At 45.0% G+C, this 12,836-nt stretch overlaps 1 protein-coding gene across 1 annotated transcript; it reads right to left on the bottom strand.

Moving 5' to 3' along the window:
* Positions 1–5,042: 5,042 nt before the first annotated feature.
* pex2 (peroxisomal biogenesis factor 2) lies at positions 5,043–12,616 on the bottom strand. The gene is made up of 2 exons (XM_053412454.1): positions 12,528–12,616; positions 5,043–6,628 (listed from the first exon to the last, which is right to left on the bottom strand). The coding sequence occupies exons 1-2, from the start codon at positions 12,529–12,531 to the stop codon at positions 5,643–5,645; spliced, it is 990 nt and encodes a 329-aa protein (XP_053268429.1). The 5' UTR covers positions 12,532–12,616; the 3' UTR covers positions 5,043–5,642.
* Positions 12,617–12,836: the final 220 nt, after the last annotated feature.

Genomic DNA, 12,836 nt, shown 5'->3' with positions numbered 1-12,836 from the left:
AAAATACACAAGTAAATATCAACGCACGGTATTGTTTTGTACAAAAAGGCGTAATAAAAATGTAATTAGGGAAACAAAATAGACACACAAAGACGTTTTTACAGACTACAACTAACTTGCTCTTTATAAAACTGACTACAAACCACTTTTTAACATTTCGATATTCTTATAACCATTTTAATAACCTTGAAGACATTCACATTCACTGGTGCAACTTTTTGACAAGTTTATCAGAGTAACCTCAAATGTTTTGCACTCTACAAATGAAATGTATTTTTCTAACAACCTGTGCTTGACCGTATTGTACCGTTGGTGCACGAGTGCCCGAGACAACACATGCCTCTGTCTTCATCTCTTTGAGGGGAAGTAAGCACATTGTGTCCTGCACGACATTCCTGAACAAGCAGAGGTTCAACCACATTTGCAGAAGTTATCAAAACTTTCAAAGAGCTCAGCTGGCGCCATAAGCCACAGGAAATTCACTGGGACATCTGGAGGGATGTGTGCAGATTATTGCTCATTTAGTCTGTTCTAGACATCAGTGGGGCGGCGGCCTGAGATGGCCGAATGCACGCACAGACGGGAAGATGTGCACACACACACACACACACACAAACAAGGCTTTGGTCGATCTTACCCCAGGCTCAGCGCGACGCACCTGCCTGTAATCCTCCCATGATGCCCTCACTGCTCCTGTCCCGGGCCTCGTCCAATCGAAGGACAGGTCAGGTAAAGTTTGCTTCCGTCTGTTTAGCCCCGCGTTAGAGTGAGGACATGCGAAATATTAAATATGCTGACAGAACACGCTCGGCTCGGTGTTTTCATTTGATGCCGTCTTTAATAACTTGCCACGTTTTATAACACTGCAATTTAATGTTCAGACTTTTGGGGCGTACTGGAAAAAGTGTGTTTCCTGAGGCTTCAGGGGAAAAAACATGATGGGATTTTTCAGATCAGACAGTTTTATAATGCAAGCAATAGAAAAATATGTAGGTAGAATATTTAAAAACTGGATTAAGAACAGTACGTGTTCAAAATAATTTTAAAGATGGAAAATATGGACAAATACATAGATACGATTTATAACATTCCCTGCATTAAAACATAATCATGTATTTTCTTGATCTCTGTATTTATGTTGATCACAAGATATTCTGGGTCTCACCAACATAAAAGAAAAAGATCAAATTCCACCTATTCCCAAACCCGTGACGCTCCATCTCTCTCAAGTTGTGAAATTCAACCAGACAAAACCTCAGCACCGTGATAAGAAGCCAGGAAATCAACTTCCTTATTTTGGGTGTGATTGATTGTCCCCCTGACCCGTTAGACTGAAGAGGTGGTTAAGAAGAGGAGGCAGACGGATATAATTGGGCCCGGTGGTATCCAAAGCCCGGCAGGTGTTGAGAGAACTCTCCCAGCACCGGTACCTGCGGAGACTGCAGCCGTGAACTCCAGCACACCGAGGGTTCTCCCTACCTGGGAGGAATTTTTGGGGTGTTTTGTGTTTGTGCAGGTCTTTTATTGAATAGATGAAATATGAGAGATGCTTGTAACTCCTATTGACATATTGGACGTGCCACAAGAAAAACACACACAGGTGTCAAGAATCCTCAGAGGTGTCAACATATAACCAGCGTATTTTTTTTGTGTGTGTTTACTTTGTGTTTTCTTGGCATGGATATAATGTCATTCGCTGCCTGAAAAGGGAAAGCTGTTGGAAATATCTCCCATTTCAAAAGGGACGCATTTCCCCCTCCTCTTGCAAAGTAGCTAAAAGCTTTTGCGCCATTAGCACAAGGATCGGAGGATGGAATTCTGAGCCCAGGTGTTTGTGCTCTTTAGTTTCATTAGAGATGCATCGGGCTTCCTGCGTCCTCCCAGCCATTTCAATTGAAGAGGTAAAAGCCAGGCAGGAGCTTAAATGAACATTCTTTCCCCCGAGAAAAATATGCACGCACGAATCAAAGCCATTGTACTATCCTTATTAGTATCTGCAAGCCAAGGGCTCTGTTCCAATTAAAGAATACCACGGATGGACCATTCAACAAGCATGCACACAAACGAACCTACAATAGGTACAGTAAAGTACCCGGTATTACACGGCCCAGAGAAAGAGCTTTTTACTTTAAAAACTATTTAATCAGGAAAATCAACGCCTCACATCAAAGACATGGAGATGAGGGACAGGCGGATAAAGAGGCTCATCAAAGAAGGAGATCTAGTTAGGGATTCAACGCCCTAATTCCCTTTCTCTTAAAACCTTCGTCGGAGGGGGCACGGGGCCAATTTGCTCCCTAAATGGCTGCGTGTGAACGTGCAGATTGCTTTGCATAGCCGCTGGGAACCGGGGCTTCTTCCTCTTTTCCTTCTCCACACGGAACCTGTGAATTAGAAAAGATCCAAAGACAGATAGGCTTAGCGGAGCCTGAGCTAGCTTCCTTAAGTCTGCAGCGCCCTTCCAACTTCCAACTAATTCAATCCACGGGCCTAACTCAATTAATAGACTTTAATGCACCGTTTCTTCTTTATCTGCTCCCTTTCCTGGGGATTGGGGGACCTGGGGTTGTGCAGTAATATCTGCAAAAGGGTTTGGATTGGGAGTCTGTCTGAGTGTTAAGACGATGTCCCAGTGGCGTGGAGGTCGATCACGTGTGCATTCTTTCAGCCTGTGTTCGGCAGGAGTTCATATGAGTCACACCCAGAAACTAAATAATGTTAAAATAAAATCAGTATTCTCTGCTGTCAAATGTTGGGGGAGCTCAAACCACAGCTGACCCTTTTCATACGGTCTGGTGTTTTGGTCTTTGCCAGGGATCGAGTGGCATAATGAACTGTACCAACCAGACACCCTTAAGGGGAGGGACATGGTCAGTTCCCCACCATTCATAAGAAATATGTGTAAAGGGTTATCGGGATCCTCTGCTCTTTATCAGTGTGGCCCTTCCCAAAGCCAATTCACCTTCTTCTTCATCTCATCGTTCTTACTGGATTTGAATATGGAGACAAATCTGAAAACCCTTTTCATTTAACGTAAAGATGCATTCACAGGACAAAGGCGTAGTGTTACTGTCGGCTGTAGTAACTTGGGGTCGAGCCGCGGGAACCACTGACGCTAATGAACTAGTTTCTATAATATTAGGGATTAGAGGAAAGGGCTTTAATAAGTGTGGCTCCAGTACGTCATCGGGCCATGATGTCTCACTAAAAAATATTAAAACATTATATTTGCTTAATCTAGACATATCAACTGGTCCCACAAACATGGGTTGAGTTAAAGGTAAAATCCTAGAGATGTAATGATTACTCTGTAACTCGCTCTACTTTAGTTTTTCTCCTTTTTCCTCTCTCCTGTCTCAGGTGGACATGATGAGTGAAAACACCGAGGGGGATTTAAGGGAGGCAGCAGAGTAGGAGCTCTCTCTCCGTCATATGGCACAATTTCTGTTGTTGCGATTTTGTCGTTTCTTTTAGAGGTAGGGATCTGGTATCGTCCAGTTTTGTTTTTAGTTAGATTCTCACTCATATGGGGGAGGTTTCTGGATCTGACTGTTTTCCTGTTTCTAACTTTTTGGCCAGGCCTCTACAGTCCCAGAGTTTAATTTAATGGCACTTTGAGCCAAGTGAAATTTTGAGATTGAGGCCGTAACATACTTCCTGCTATTATGAATATTTTTCCACATTAAACGGCACTTAATACAACTATGCTGAATTTACCAAACATGTTGAAATAATTCAACACAGTTATATTGAATTTACTAGTTCTTTTTTTTATGTTTCTTTTTTCTAACAAATCTCTGAATTTCTCCTTAACCTGACGTTATGGGACTCTTTTCATTAATGTAATGTAGAGAAAAACATATTGACATCTAGGCTTCCCCCATCTCAGCATCTATCTGCATTGTATTGGCATCATTAGTCAAAATGTCCTTGATGTGAGAGGAGCTCAGAGAATCCATTTGATGAGCTTTATGTTTTTTACATAATGTCAAACCAATCCAAGATTGTAACCCCCCCCAAGGTGTACATTTTATTTATTATTTTATTTTTAAATCAAAGAAAATGTGTATGTATGTGCAAGATACAATTAATCAATCTTGGACTTGCATTACCACCAAGGCCGTACAGTGTTTTCTAGCACAGGTTGTGGGAGAAATAAAGATCACAACGGTCAGCCGCACCGGCCCGACTACCCAGAATGCTCTTCAGGGCATTCGTGCAACATAATGAGGACAAATATTTCATGCTTTATCCCCTCCGCTCAACAGAAACATTAACCTCATCTGAGTGTGAGTGTCTGTATACGTCTCTCTGAGCCGGTAGATCTGAGACCAGCCCTCCGCGATAGGCTTTCTATCACGCCCGCAGTTCCGATTGATCGTCTCAGCAATCAGCAATTAAGCCCTAGTGATGAGAGCAGGGGAGAGAGGGTGAGGAGAGGAGGAGAGGTGGGAGGTAAGCCTCCACCGCCCCCCCCTCGAAACACCCGCCACCCCTCACTCTTCTCTTGTCAGCCCAGGAAAGGCTTCACTCAGCTGGGGTGCGTTTGGCCTGGGGCTGGGCTCACTGGTGGAGGTTAACTCCAGCATAAATAAGCATCTTTGGACTCATTACAGGGATTAGAGAGTAATTCGCCTGCGAGGAAGGAGACGACTGCCAGGGTTTTGGTACAGTTTACTACAGTCTTATAGGGGCGAGGGCCCTGGAGATTACAGAGGGAGAGAGATGGAAAGGCAGCAAAAGAGAGAAAGGCCAAGGGAAACGAGAGGCTGGCTGTCAAGTCGGTGCATGTGTGTATGTGTGTGTGAGTCAATCCAAGCCCCCGGCTGCCCCCTTGATCTTGAGCATGTTGGGGTGCTGTGAAAACGGATAATGGGAGTTAGAACGACCGGGCCTGTCGAGAGAGAAGTGTGCTGATTGTTATAACTTTCCCTCATCTTTCTCCCCTTCACTTAACTAAACAAACACCCAAGAGGTGGCACTCTATCAATTTTAATGATGTTGAAATACAATTTAGGCACAAAATACACAACAAATGCTAATTTGGCGATGATGAGAGGCATCAGAAATTCCTCCCATTATTTATTCAGCTGACTTTCTGCATTTTTCATCAGAACAAATATTCCCATTTCAACAAACACACACACACACACACTCTCACAGAGCCAATTTGGAGCATAAATCAACACGTTCGCTCATCAAATATATGCTCTGTGTGGTTCTCTGTAGTCTGTCCAGTGCAGCAAAGACAAATAGTTCTGTCCAAAGTCCGGCTGGAGAAACAGAAGGGCCAGAGGATTGTCAATATATGCACGCATGCATTAAACATAGCAGGTCGATGTGTGTTCAGGAAGGCACAGACATCATAAAGACTGAAGTCCAGTCATAAACTCATCCACGACCTTGTCAATCTGAGGGCTGCTCATAGATCAGGCGCCGCAAAATCTGTTTTATTCATGTTGTTAATATAGTTCTGTCCAGTGATAAATGAACCACAATATTGTTAACACTTAGATTTTAAGATTATTCTGCAATAGGCAATTGAGAATTGAATTCAGTTTGGACAGCTATGGGATTAAAAAAAACACTATTTTATTTCAGTTTCACGTCGGTGCAATTTCTAAAATAAACTCTTCTCCGTATCATCGCCTGTCAATCACCTCCTCCTCCATCCTGACCGGCTCCGGTTGCCCTGCATCTGCACCACATTTGGGACAGGTGAGGCAAGCGTCTGCAATGCTGTGGCTTTTGATGCAGTAGTAGCAGAAGACATGTCGGCAACCCACAGTGTGAGGCATCGTGGGCCACTCTCCGCACAGGCCACACTCCTTCCACACCCCTTGCTCTTCTTTCCCTCCCTCCCCAGTGGCCCTTTCTCCCCCGAAAACCAGTGAAGACACCTTTGCCTTCAGTTTCCCCGTATTGATCAGCGGCAGCAGGAAGATGAGGAACTCAGCGAAGCCGTGCCACATCAGCTCCCGGTTCATGTACTGGTAGTCTATGTCCCGGTGCACACTGGCCTTGCTGAAAACCGCCTGAGCTCCCGTGATCCGTTCAGCCAGGACGGGATGGCGACCTTTCCTCAGGAACACAAGGAAGTTGAGGAGACCTGCGAGCTGGGCAATGCTAGAAACAAGTGCCAGGCAAGTACGGAGACCCCGTTGGAGGAAACCACTGTCTCCTCCAGTCCCTCCTGAAGTCAAACCCAAACCCAGCAGCAGGCTATGGGAACGGTCCTGGAGCCAGCGGGGGCCGGCGGTGAACAGGGCCAGACCCAACTTCTGCCGGCTGGACAGAGGACTGTAACGGGGAGAGGAGGACAGAGTGCTGTGGTAGTGCAGGCTGAGTAAAGACTGGCCCACGGTGGTGCTGCTGGAGTAGAGTGTGAACCTCCACACGAGCAGATGGAGCAGTGCCCTCAGCTCAGGCTCCAGAGGCGTGAGCAGGCCGGGGCGGCAGTTCTGGAAGCACTGGGAGAACTGGCTCCATACCAGCTGCTCGAGGGCAGAGTCGAGCTCGAGGGCATCCAGCTGAGTGATGCGCAGCACCGGGGTCTGCGGCTCGGCATCAGTTTCTGGAGCAGAGCTTCCAGCTGTCCTCTCCTGGTTGTCCCCGTTTTCCAAACCTGCTGGAAAAATACAGGACAAGAGGTTTTTTTTCAGGTGACTGTAATTTTCCAGTTTATATATCGAGAACAGAGACAAAGCATTTTCTCGAAAACTGCCAATAGTAAAATACAAAAATGTCTGATGACCTTACTAAATAACTTAAAATATAAGTAAAGCCATACCCGGTCTATTGAAGTTATGAACAAAATAAACACGGGGGCAGAACTATTAAGAGGACAGCTCGGTTGTTGGGAGGAATGAGGCCCCTCGGGGTGAGGCCCATCCTGTTAGGAAGGCTCTTTTCTCTATACATAGGAACGGAAATCACTTTTCACATGTAAAACCCGTCCTTAATGCAACCTTTGAGCGGCGCAATGCAGAGGAGCAGGGGGTCTTAGACTGCTCTCTCTGGTTTATAAACACACACACACACACACCCACAGACACACACACACACATACACACACACACACCCACAGAGGAGGCGAAGCCCAGGGGCTCCTGGTGCCTGCTCCCTCTGGAGATAGGGGTGTGTGTACAAATCACATCACTAGGGATTAGGCTAACGGCACAGTCTCTGGTACACCGTAAACATCTGCCAAATGTGGAACAATTTTCTTCCCCCCCAGAGTCGCCTCCATATGGGATCTCGCCATTGTGACGGCGGGACCACAGCGCCTCGACTGCTCACAGTTCCCCCCGGTTTTATCTGGCCTTTTCCTCAAATGAAACGCTTTAAGGAGTGGAAGACTAACTAACACAGGGGAGAGACAGAGCACTAGGGCCACAGAGAGGCCCCCTTCCTGACAGTGGCTTGTGTGTCTCGCTGAACAGGATTTGTCACGAGGCTTTAAAGGAGATTTCAGCTCGGTAAATATGGCAGTTTGGACTGAAAGCGAGATGATGGTCACTTTAGACATATCTCGAGGAGGTAGAAAAAAAAAAATAACATTCTAATATATATGGCGGCAATGCCCGGGTTTACTGCGGTGCGCGGAACCATCTGTGCATTCATGATGTTTCAATAGAGCGCCGTCCAAATAAGTTAGAATTAGCAAATGAATGAAAAAAAGGGTGAATTCACTCGGAAGTAAGCAGGTGTGACAAATTCATTGAGCTGCATTTGAAATGCTGCCATGTTTAGTGACTAGAACCTCGCCTGTGATGGAGGTAGAGTTTGGATTTTTTTTCTTTTTCAAATAAGACGGAGGTAGACCGCATGTGTACGCTCACCAACAAACAGGCTCCATTTGTTTAGCGTAATCTAAAAGTTTTTTCCTTGATGGAAGAATATGTGCAGATTATATGCCTTTGAGCGTTTATGTGTGTGTGTGTGTGTGACTGTATGTATGTCAAGTGTAGCCTTGATCTATGCAGAGCTCTAATACGGAGCTAAGTTAATCTATCAGTCCATAGTTATACACACACACACACACACTGATGCGCACACACACGCAGGTGGTGGAAATCCCAGTCACAGCAGCAGCCCTCTCGGGGAAAGTGAACCCGACCGGGTCCAATATTCTTTTCAAAGCCTTTTATCGAGCAGTTTACAAGTTATGAATGAATATGTTTTATTTGGGCAAACACGGTATTGACAGCCACCTATCAATAGTAATGTGACTATTGTCAAGGGTCTGTCAATATTAATGTAATTATGATGTAGAGGGATCAGAGGGATGCCGGAGTCGGGGGCCAAGTAACATCTCCTGCCCACTGCCATATCAATAGCTGGGATTGCTATTGACAGCTTCCCTTCAGACTTGCAGCACTTGGCAAATATATAACAAGCAGACACTTCAGTCAATGCCGGGCTGCCTATAAAAATTAAGCATTTGAATTTACAGGGCTTTTACCGTGGACAGCTGGAAATCCATGTTTCTTATGTAATAGTCAAAAGTCACAGTCAATGCCGGTGTTTACAGAGTACCGACACGGTGTGTGTTAGAGGGCAGCCAGCACGGCATTTGCACACAAAAAGTATACAGAGATACGAGCAGACGGGCGCCTCCTCTGATGTATTCACACACACATGCACTCACACACACACACACACAGACACAGTTGATGTGATATATCAACTTCATAACTCTCCTGTGGGTCAGCCTGCCGACCGACCCGGAGACAAAATGCCCTCTCTTGGCGAGTCGGCAGCTGACGACTAACAGAGGCAGGAGGCAAGTTAGAAGAGTTCACTGGAGATCAATCGAAAAATCACCTAAAAAGTCTGAGGTGTCGCTTTTTCTGACAGAGCTGCGGAGAAGGCTTTACAAAAACCTCTTCCATGGAATATTAAAGGGAATTATGATTCAGGTCAGATGAGTGTTTTCTCTCTCTCCCTCTCTCCCCTTGTTTCTTTAGCCCGTGCATCTTGTTCAGACAAAGATAGCAAACTGACTCAAGGCTGACTGCCGTAGCTTACAGAGTACAACAACAACAACAACAACAGCAGCAGCAGCAACAATCTAACAGGGAACACAGTGTAACATTGCTTCAAGGCATTTGGGGGCCATGACCAGTGTGAGGAGGGAGAGATGAGGCAACGAGAGTGCACAGAGCATCAGACTGAAGCCTTCCAGCTGCGCCTGGTCCTCTGGAAACTAGACAACGGGCTGTAATGACAGCTACCCAACAGGAAGATGGATCGACGGAGAGACAGAAAAAGAAGACTGACGCTTCAGACAACGTGTCGTGAACAACCCCAGCTGGGAGCTCCGAGCTACTGTCTACTGACACAGTGGAGAAAAGGAACTGGGGGCAAAGAGAGCTGAGGAGAGGGGGGGAAAAAACGAGGGAGGGGAAAAACAGATAAGCGCAAACCTCTCCCTAGGAGCTGACCTTCAGACTGACGGTCACAATAAAGGAGGAGGGAACGTTCCTGAAGCAGACACGTCTCAGCCATACTGAGGTGCGGGCACCCAGGGAAAAGCCTGTAGACAGAGGAAGACTGCACTTTTTTTTTCTTGACCTTGGCTTTGGTGTCTAGGGATGGGATGAGGCTGTTTAGGGCAGGGGACTAAAGACTGGGGGATGCAGGAAAGGTGGAGTATCTCGGGGGGATTGCGTTTAGCTTTCTCTGCCGCAGACAAATGCTCTGAAGCCGCTCACAGGGCTATCATTCCTCTCCAGTTGGAAACGGTGTGGCCAAACGTCTCGATATAGCTCCTGGCGCGGTGTAGTGCACAAATTCCTGAGCACTTAGCTACGGTTGTTAGCATAATATATTTTCAGAAATAATGCATAAACGTTCACTTGGCTTTCTATGATGCTTGCAGCGAGAAATAGGCAATGCATTGGCAAAGCATGCTGAATTACAACTTTACATTTTCTTCTCATGCTCATGTAAATTAATTTGTGTAAAAGCCGTGGTGGATAGAGCTTATTTCTCTGAGCAGTCCAGTCTCATTTCCCCCCCTCTCTCTCCCGCCCCCTCACTTTATTGCCCTTCTTTCGCCTGGAACGAGCGCGAGCCTATTAGCCAAGGCCTGCTAATGTCCTCACTATGAAAACGGATGAGAATGTCAGATTTAGAACTTTTAAGACAGTGATGTCATACAGCAGAACCACAGGCATTACAGGGACGCTAAGATTACCCAGGCGGTAACCAGACTAATTGTTATAAGTCTGTTTCATGAAAAATGAATGTGTGCAAATGCACAGAGGGGTCTTCAGGCAGTGTGTGCGTGTATGTGTGTGTGTGTGTGTGTCTGTGTGTGTGTCACACACTAATGCGTTATCAAGGCTCTCCTCTCTCTCTAATCACCAAAGACTCCTCCAAGCCATGGAGTAAGGGCCAAGTTAATGCCTGAACACACACAAAAATACACATCCGTTACAGCAGCACATCTGACACAGGAAGAAAATGTGCTCTGCTTAATCTGGTTTTCTCAGAAGGTAAATTATTTAAGAGAATTAATTGATTTCACGAGTATGAAGGTTGACTATGCTAAGGCTGTATGAGTAATAACTACTGGGGTTTGCAAAAAAACAACTTAAAAAGTCATGAAACATTTAGAGGGCAGAGAGGCACAATGAATGTAGAAGAAACGGCGGAACTAATAAATGAGAGAACCGAAGTTGTGTCTTTCTTAGGAGTCAATGAAGAAGCGCTGGGGCCTCACCTCATGCAAATAAAATGTGTTATCCTGAGGAATATTTGATCAGCACATCTCTTTGCTTTTCTTTATGCATGAATAACGTAGTTGTTAATAAAAGAGGGAACATTTTGTCTGTTTTTTAATCTGTGCAGCAATTCAAATGTATTCAGAAGTGACAAAACTTCTAAACTGGCAGCTGCTTTTTATGGTCTACTGTAAAGTTTCTGAGAATGTGGAGGCCACTGCACGATGGAGGATTTTAAGAATTTGCTCTGATGGTCAAATCCCAAAATGCTAATTTTGTATTACTTCCTCTTTTATGTGTATCTCTAAATCTAAATCGGTTTGGTTAACTGGACTGTTGCTGTGCAGCCACAATGACATGACGTGTTTTGTTTGATTTACATTTGGAAGTTCAATGCGTTGATTTCCTGTAACAAAGAAATGAGTAACCCTCTGTTAATGTTTTGCTACAATGCAAACATGGAAAAAAAAGATACTGTTATACCAGAGAGAACTGAATTATCACAATTAATTTGCAGTGTGGGTGTTCCTACCTTGTGTATATGTCTACCAGTTCCTATCATTGTGTTACTTTATTAAGCTGGCAAGTAGTACTAAAATGAAAAGGAAACTAAGTGAGAAAATAATGTGACACTGAAAATAATGTGATGACACATTGGATAATTAATTATACAAAATATAAATTTATATGTTTCTTAATATTTCAAATTGAATACCTTTGACACCGTAAGCCAGAAAACATAAAACCATTACTTATAGCCCTATGGTGGAATTGTTTCCAAGTTTACAGATAACCCTGCTGCCTTCATCACCCGCCTTCATGTGGAAACTGTATAAAATGACCCTATGACCCCTGAGTAAGATCACAGCTCAGTGTAACTTCTATGACTCCCCTTAAAAAAAACAAAAAACTCATTACACTAAGTGTTTAGCTTCAGAAGCACACAACTATACTTCAATTTGGTGCAATCAGACGCTCCACGTTCTCTTCATAATGCATTGTCTCTTGGTTTATTCCCCCCTCCAGCTCGTGCCAATCAGTCTTTAACAACAACAAAACCCAAATCTGCTCCATTTTGATAATAAGGCAAGAGCATTATGCGATAATCACAGCGGGGGATTAGGTTTTCGGTGGAGTACGTGAGGGCAGCGCAGTCAATGCCACTGGAAGAGAGCGATATAACCGGGAGGCTGATAAGAGGAGAGCAGTGATGATTGGGATGAAAGAAGTGAGGTGAGTCGTCACTTGGAAATCAATGAGATCAACTTCGCCTTGAATCTCGGTGCAGGAGGTTCTTTTGATCTGTGGCGCTGATTATTTAGGGGAATAATGGAAGAATGTGCAAGGGAGGAGAACACACTTTAAGAGGGGAAACACACACAGTCACAGCTTTGCCATCAGAGCAGCAGCTGGTAAATATATATAAATATATATATTTAAAACTCACAGCAGTGGGTCGTTTAAGCCACACACACACACACACACACACACACACACACACACACACACACACACACACACACACACACACACACACACACACACACACACACACACACACACACACACACACACACACAATAATCCAGTTGATTTTAGATGCACGTGTGTAGAAAGACGGGAGTAAAATGGAAGTAGAAAGTAAACACACGAGCGAGGAGGCGAACACAAGTCTTTGAATCGTTCAAACGAAGCAGACGTGTCGCTTCTCGGCTTCCTGTGTGAATACAGGGGTTATTAAATGAATTAATACAGACCTTGGCTGCTTTTAAAACAACACAGCTCGTATATATTTACCCATTTCTCTCCAGAAGAAGGCAGAGACACACCAGCTCTCCTTGGATGCAACGACAACAAAACAGCACTTCCGGGTTGTCAAACACAAACCCCGCCTCCCATGGAAGAGTGACCAATGGTGCGCCTTAACGTCACGATTACGAGGCCCGTGGAGCAGATCGACCAATGGGATCGCTTAGTGCGAACGCAGCGGCAAAGTCCAGGAATGAACTCCGGGGAGAAAACACGTTGACAGTCTGTTGTAGAAACGGCTCATGGAGACCGAGCAGCAGGTGGAGTCACGGCAACTCACAGAAAACAACACAGTTC

The sequence above is a fragment of the Pleuronectes platessa genome, chromosome 20 (assembly GCF_947347685.1).
Source record: "Pleuronectes platessa chromosome 20, fPlePla1.1, whole genome shotgun sequence".
NCBI classification, from domain to species: Eukaryota; Metazoa; Chordata; class Actinopteri; order Pleuronectiformes; family Pleuronectidae; genus Pleuronectes; species Pleuronectes platessa.
The sequence above is the reverse complement of the archived record's forward strand: the minus strand, read 5'-3'. Positions and strand labels throughout refer to the sequence as shown.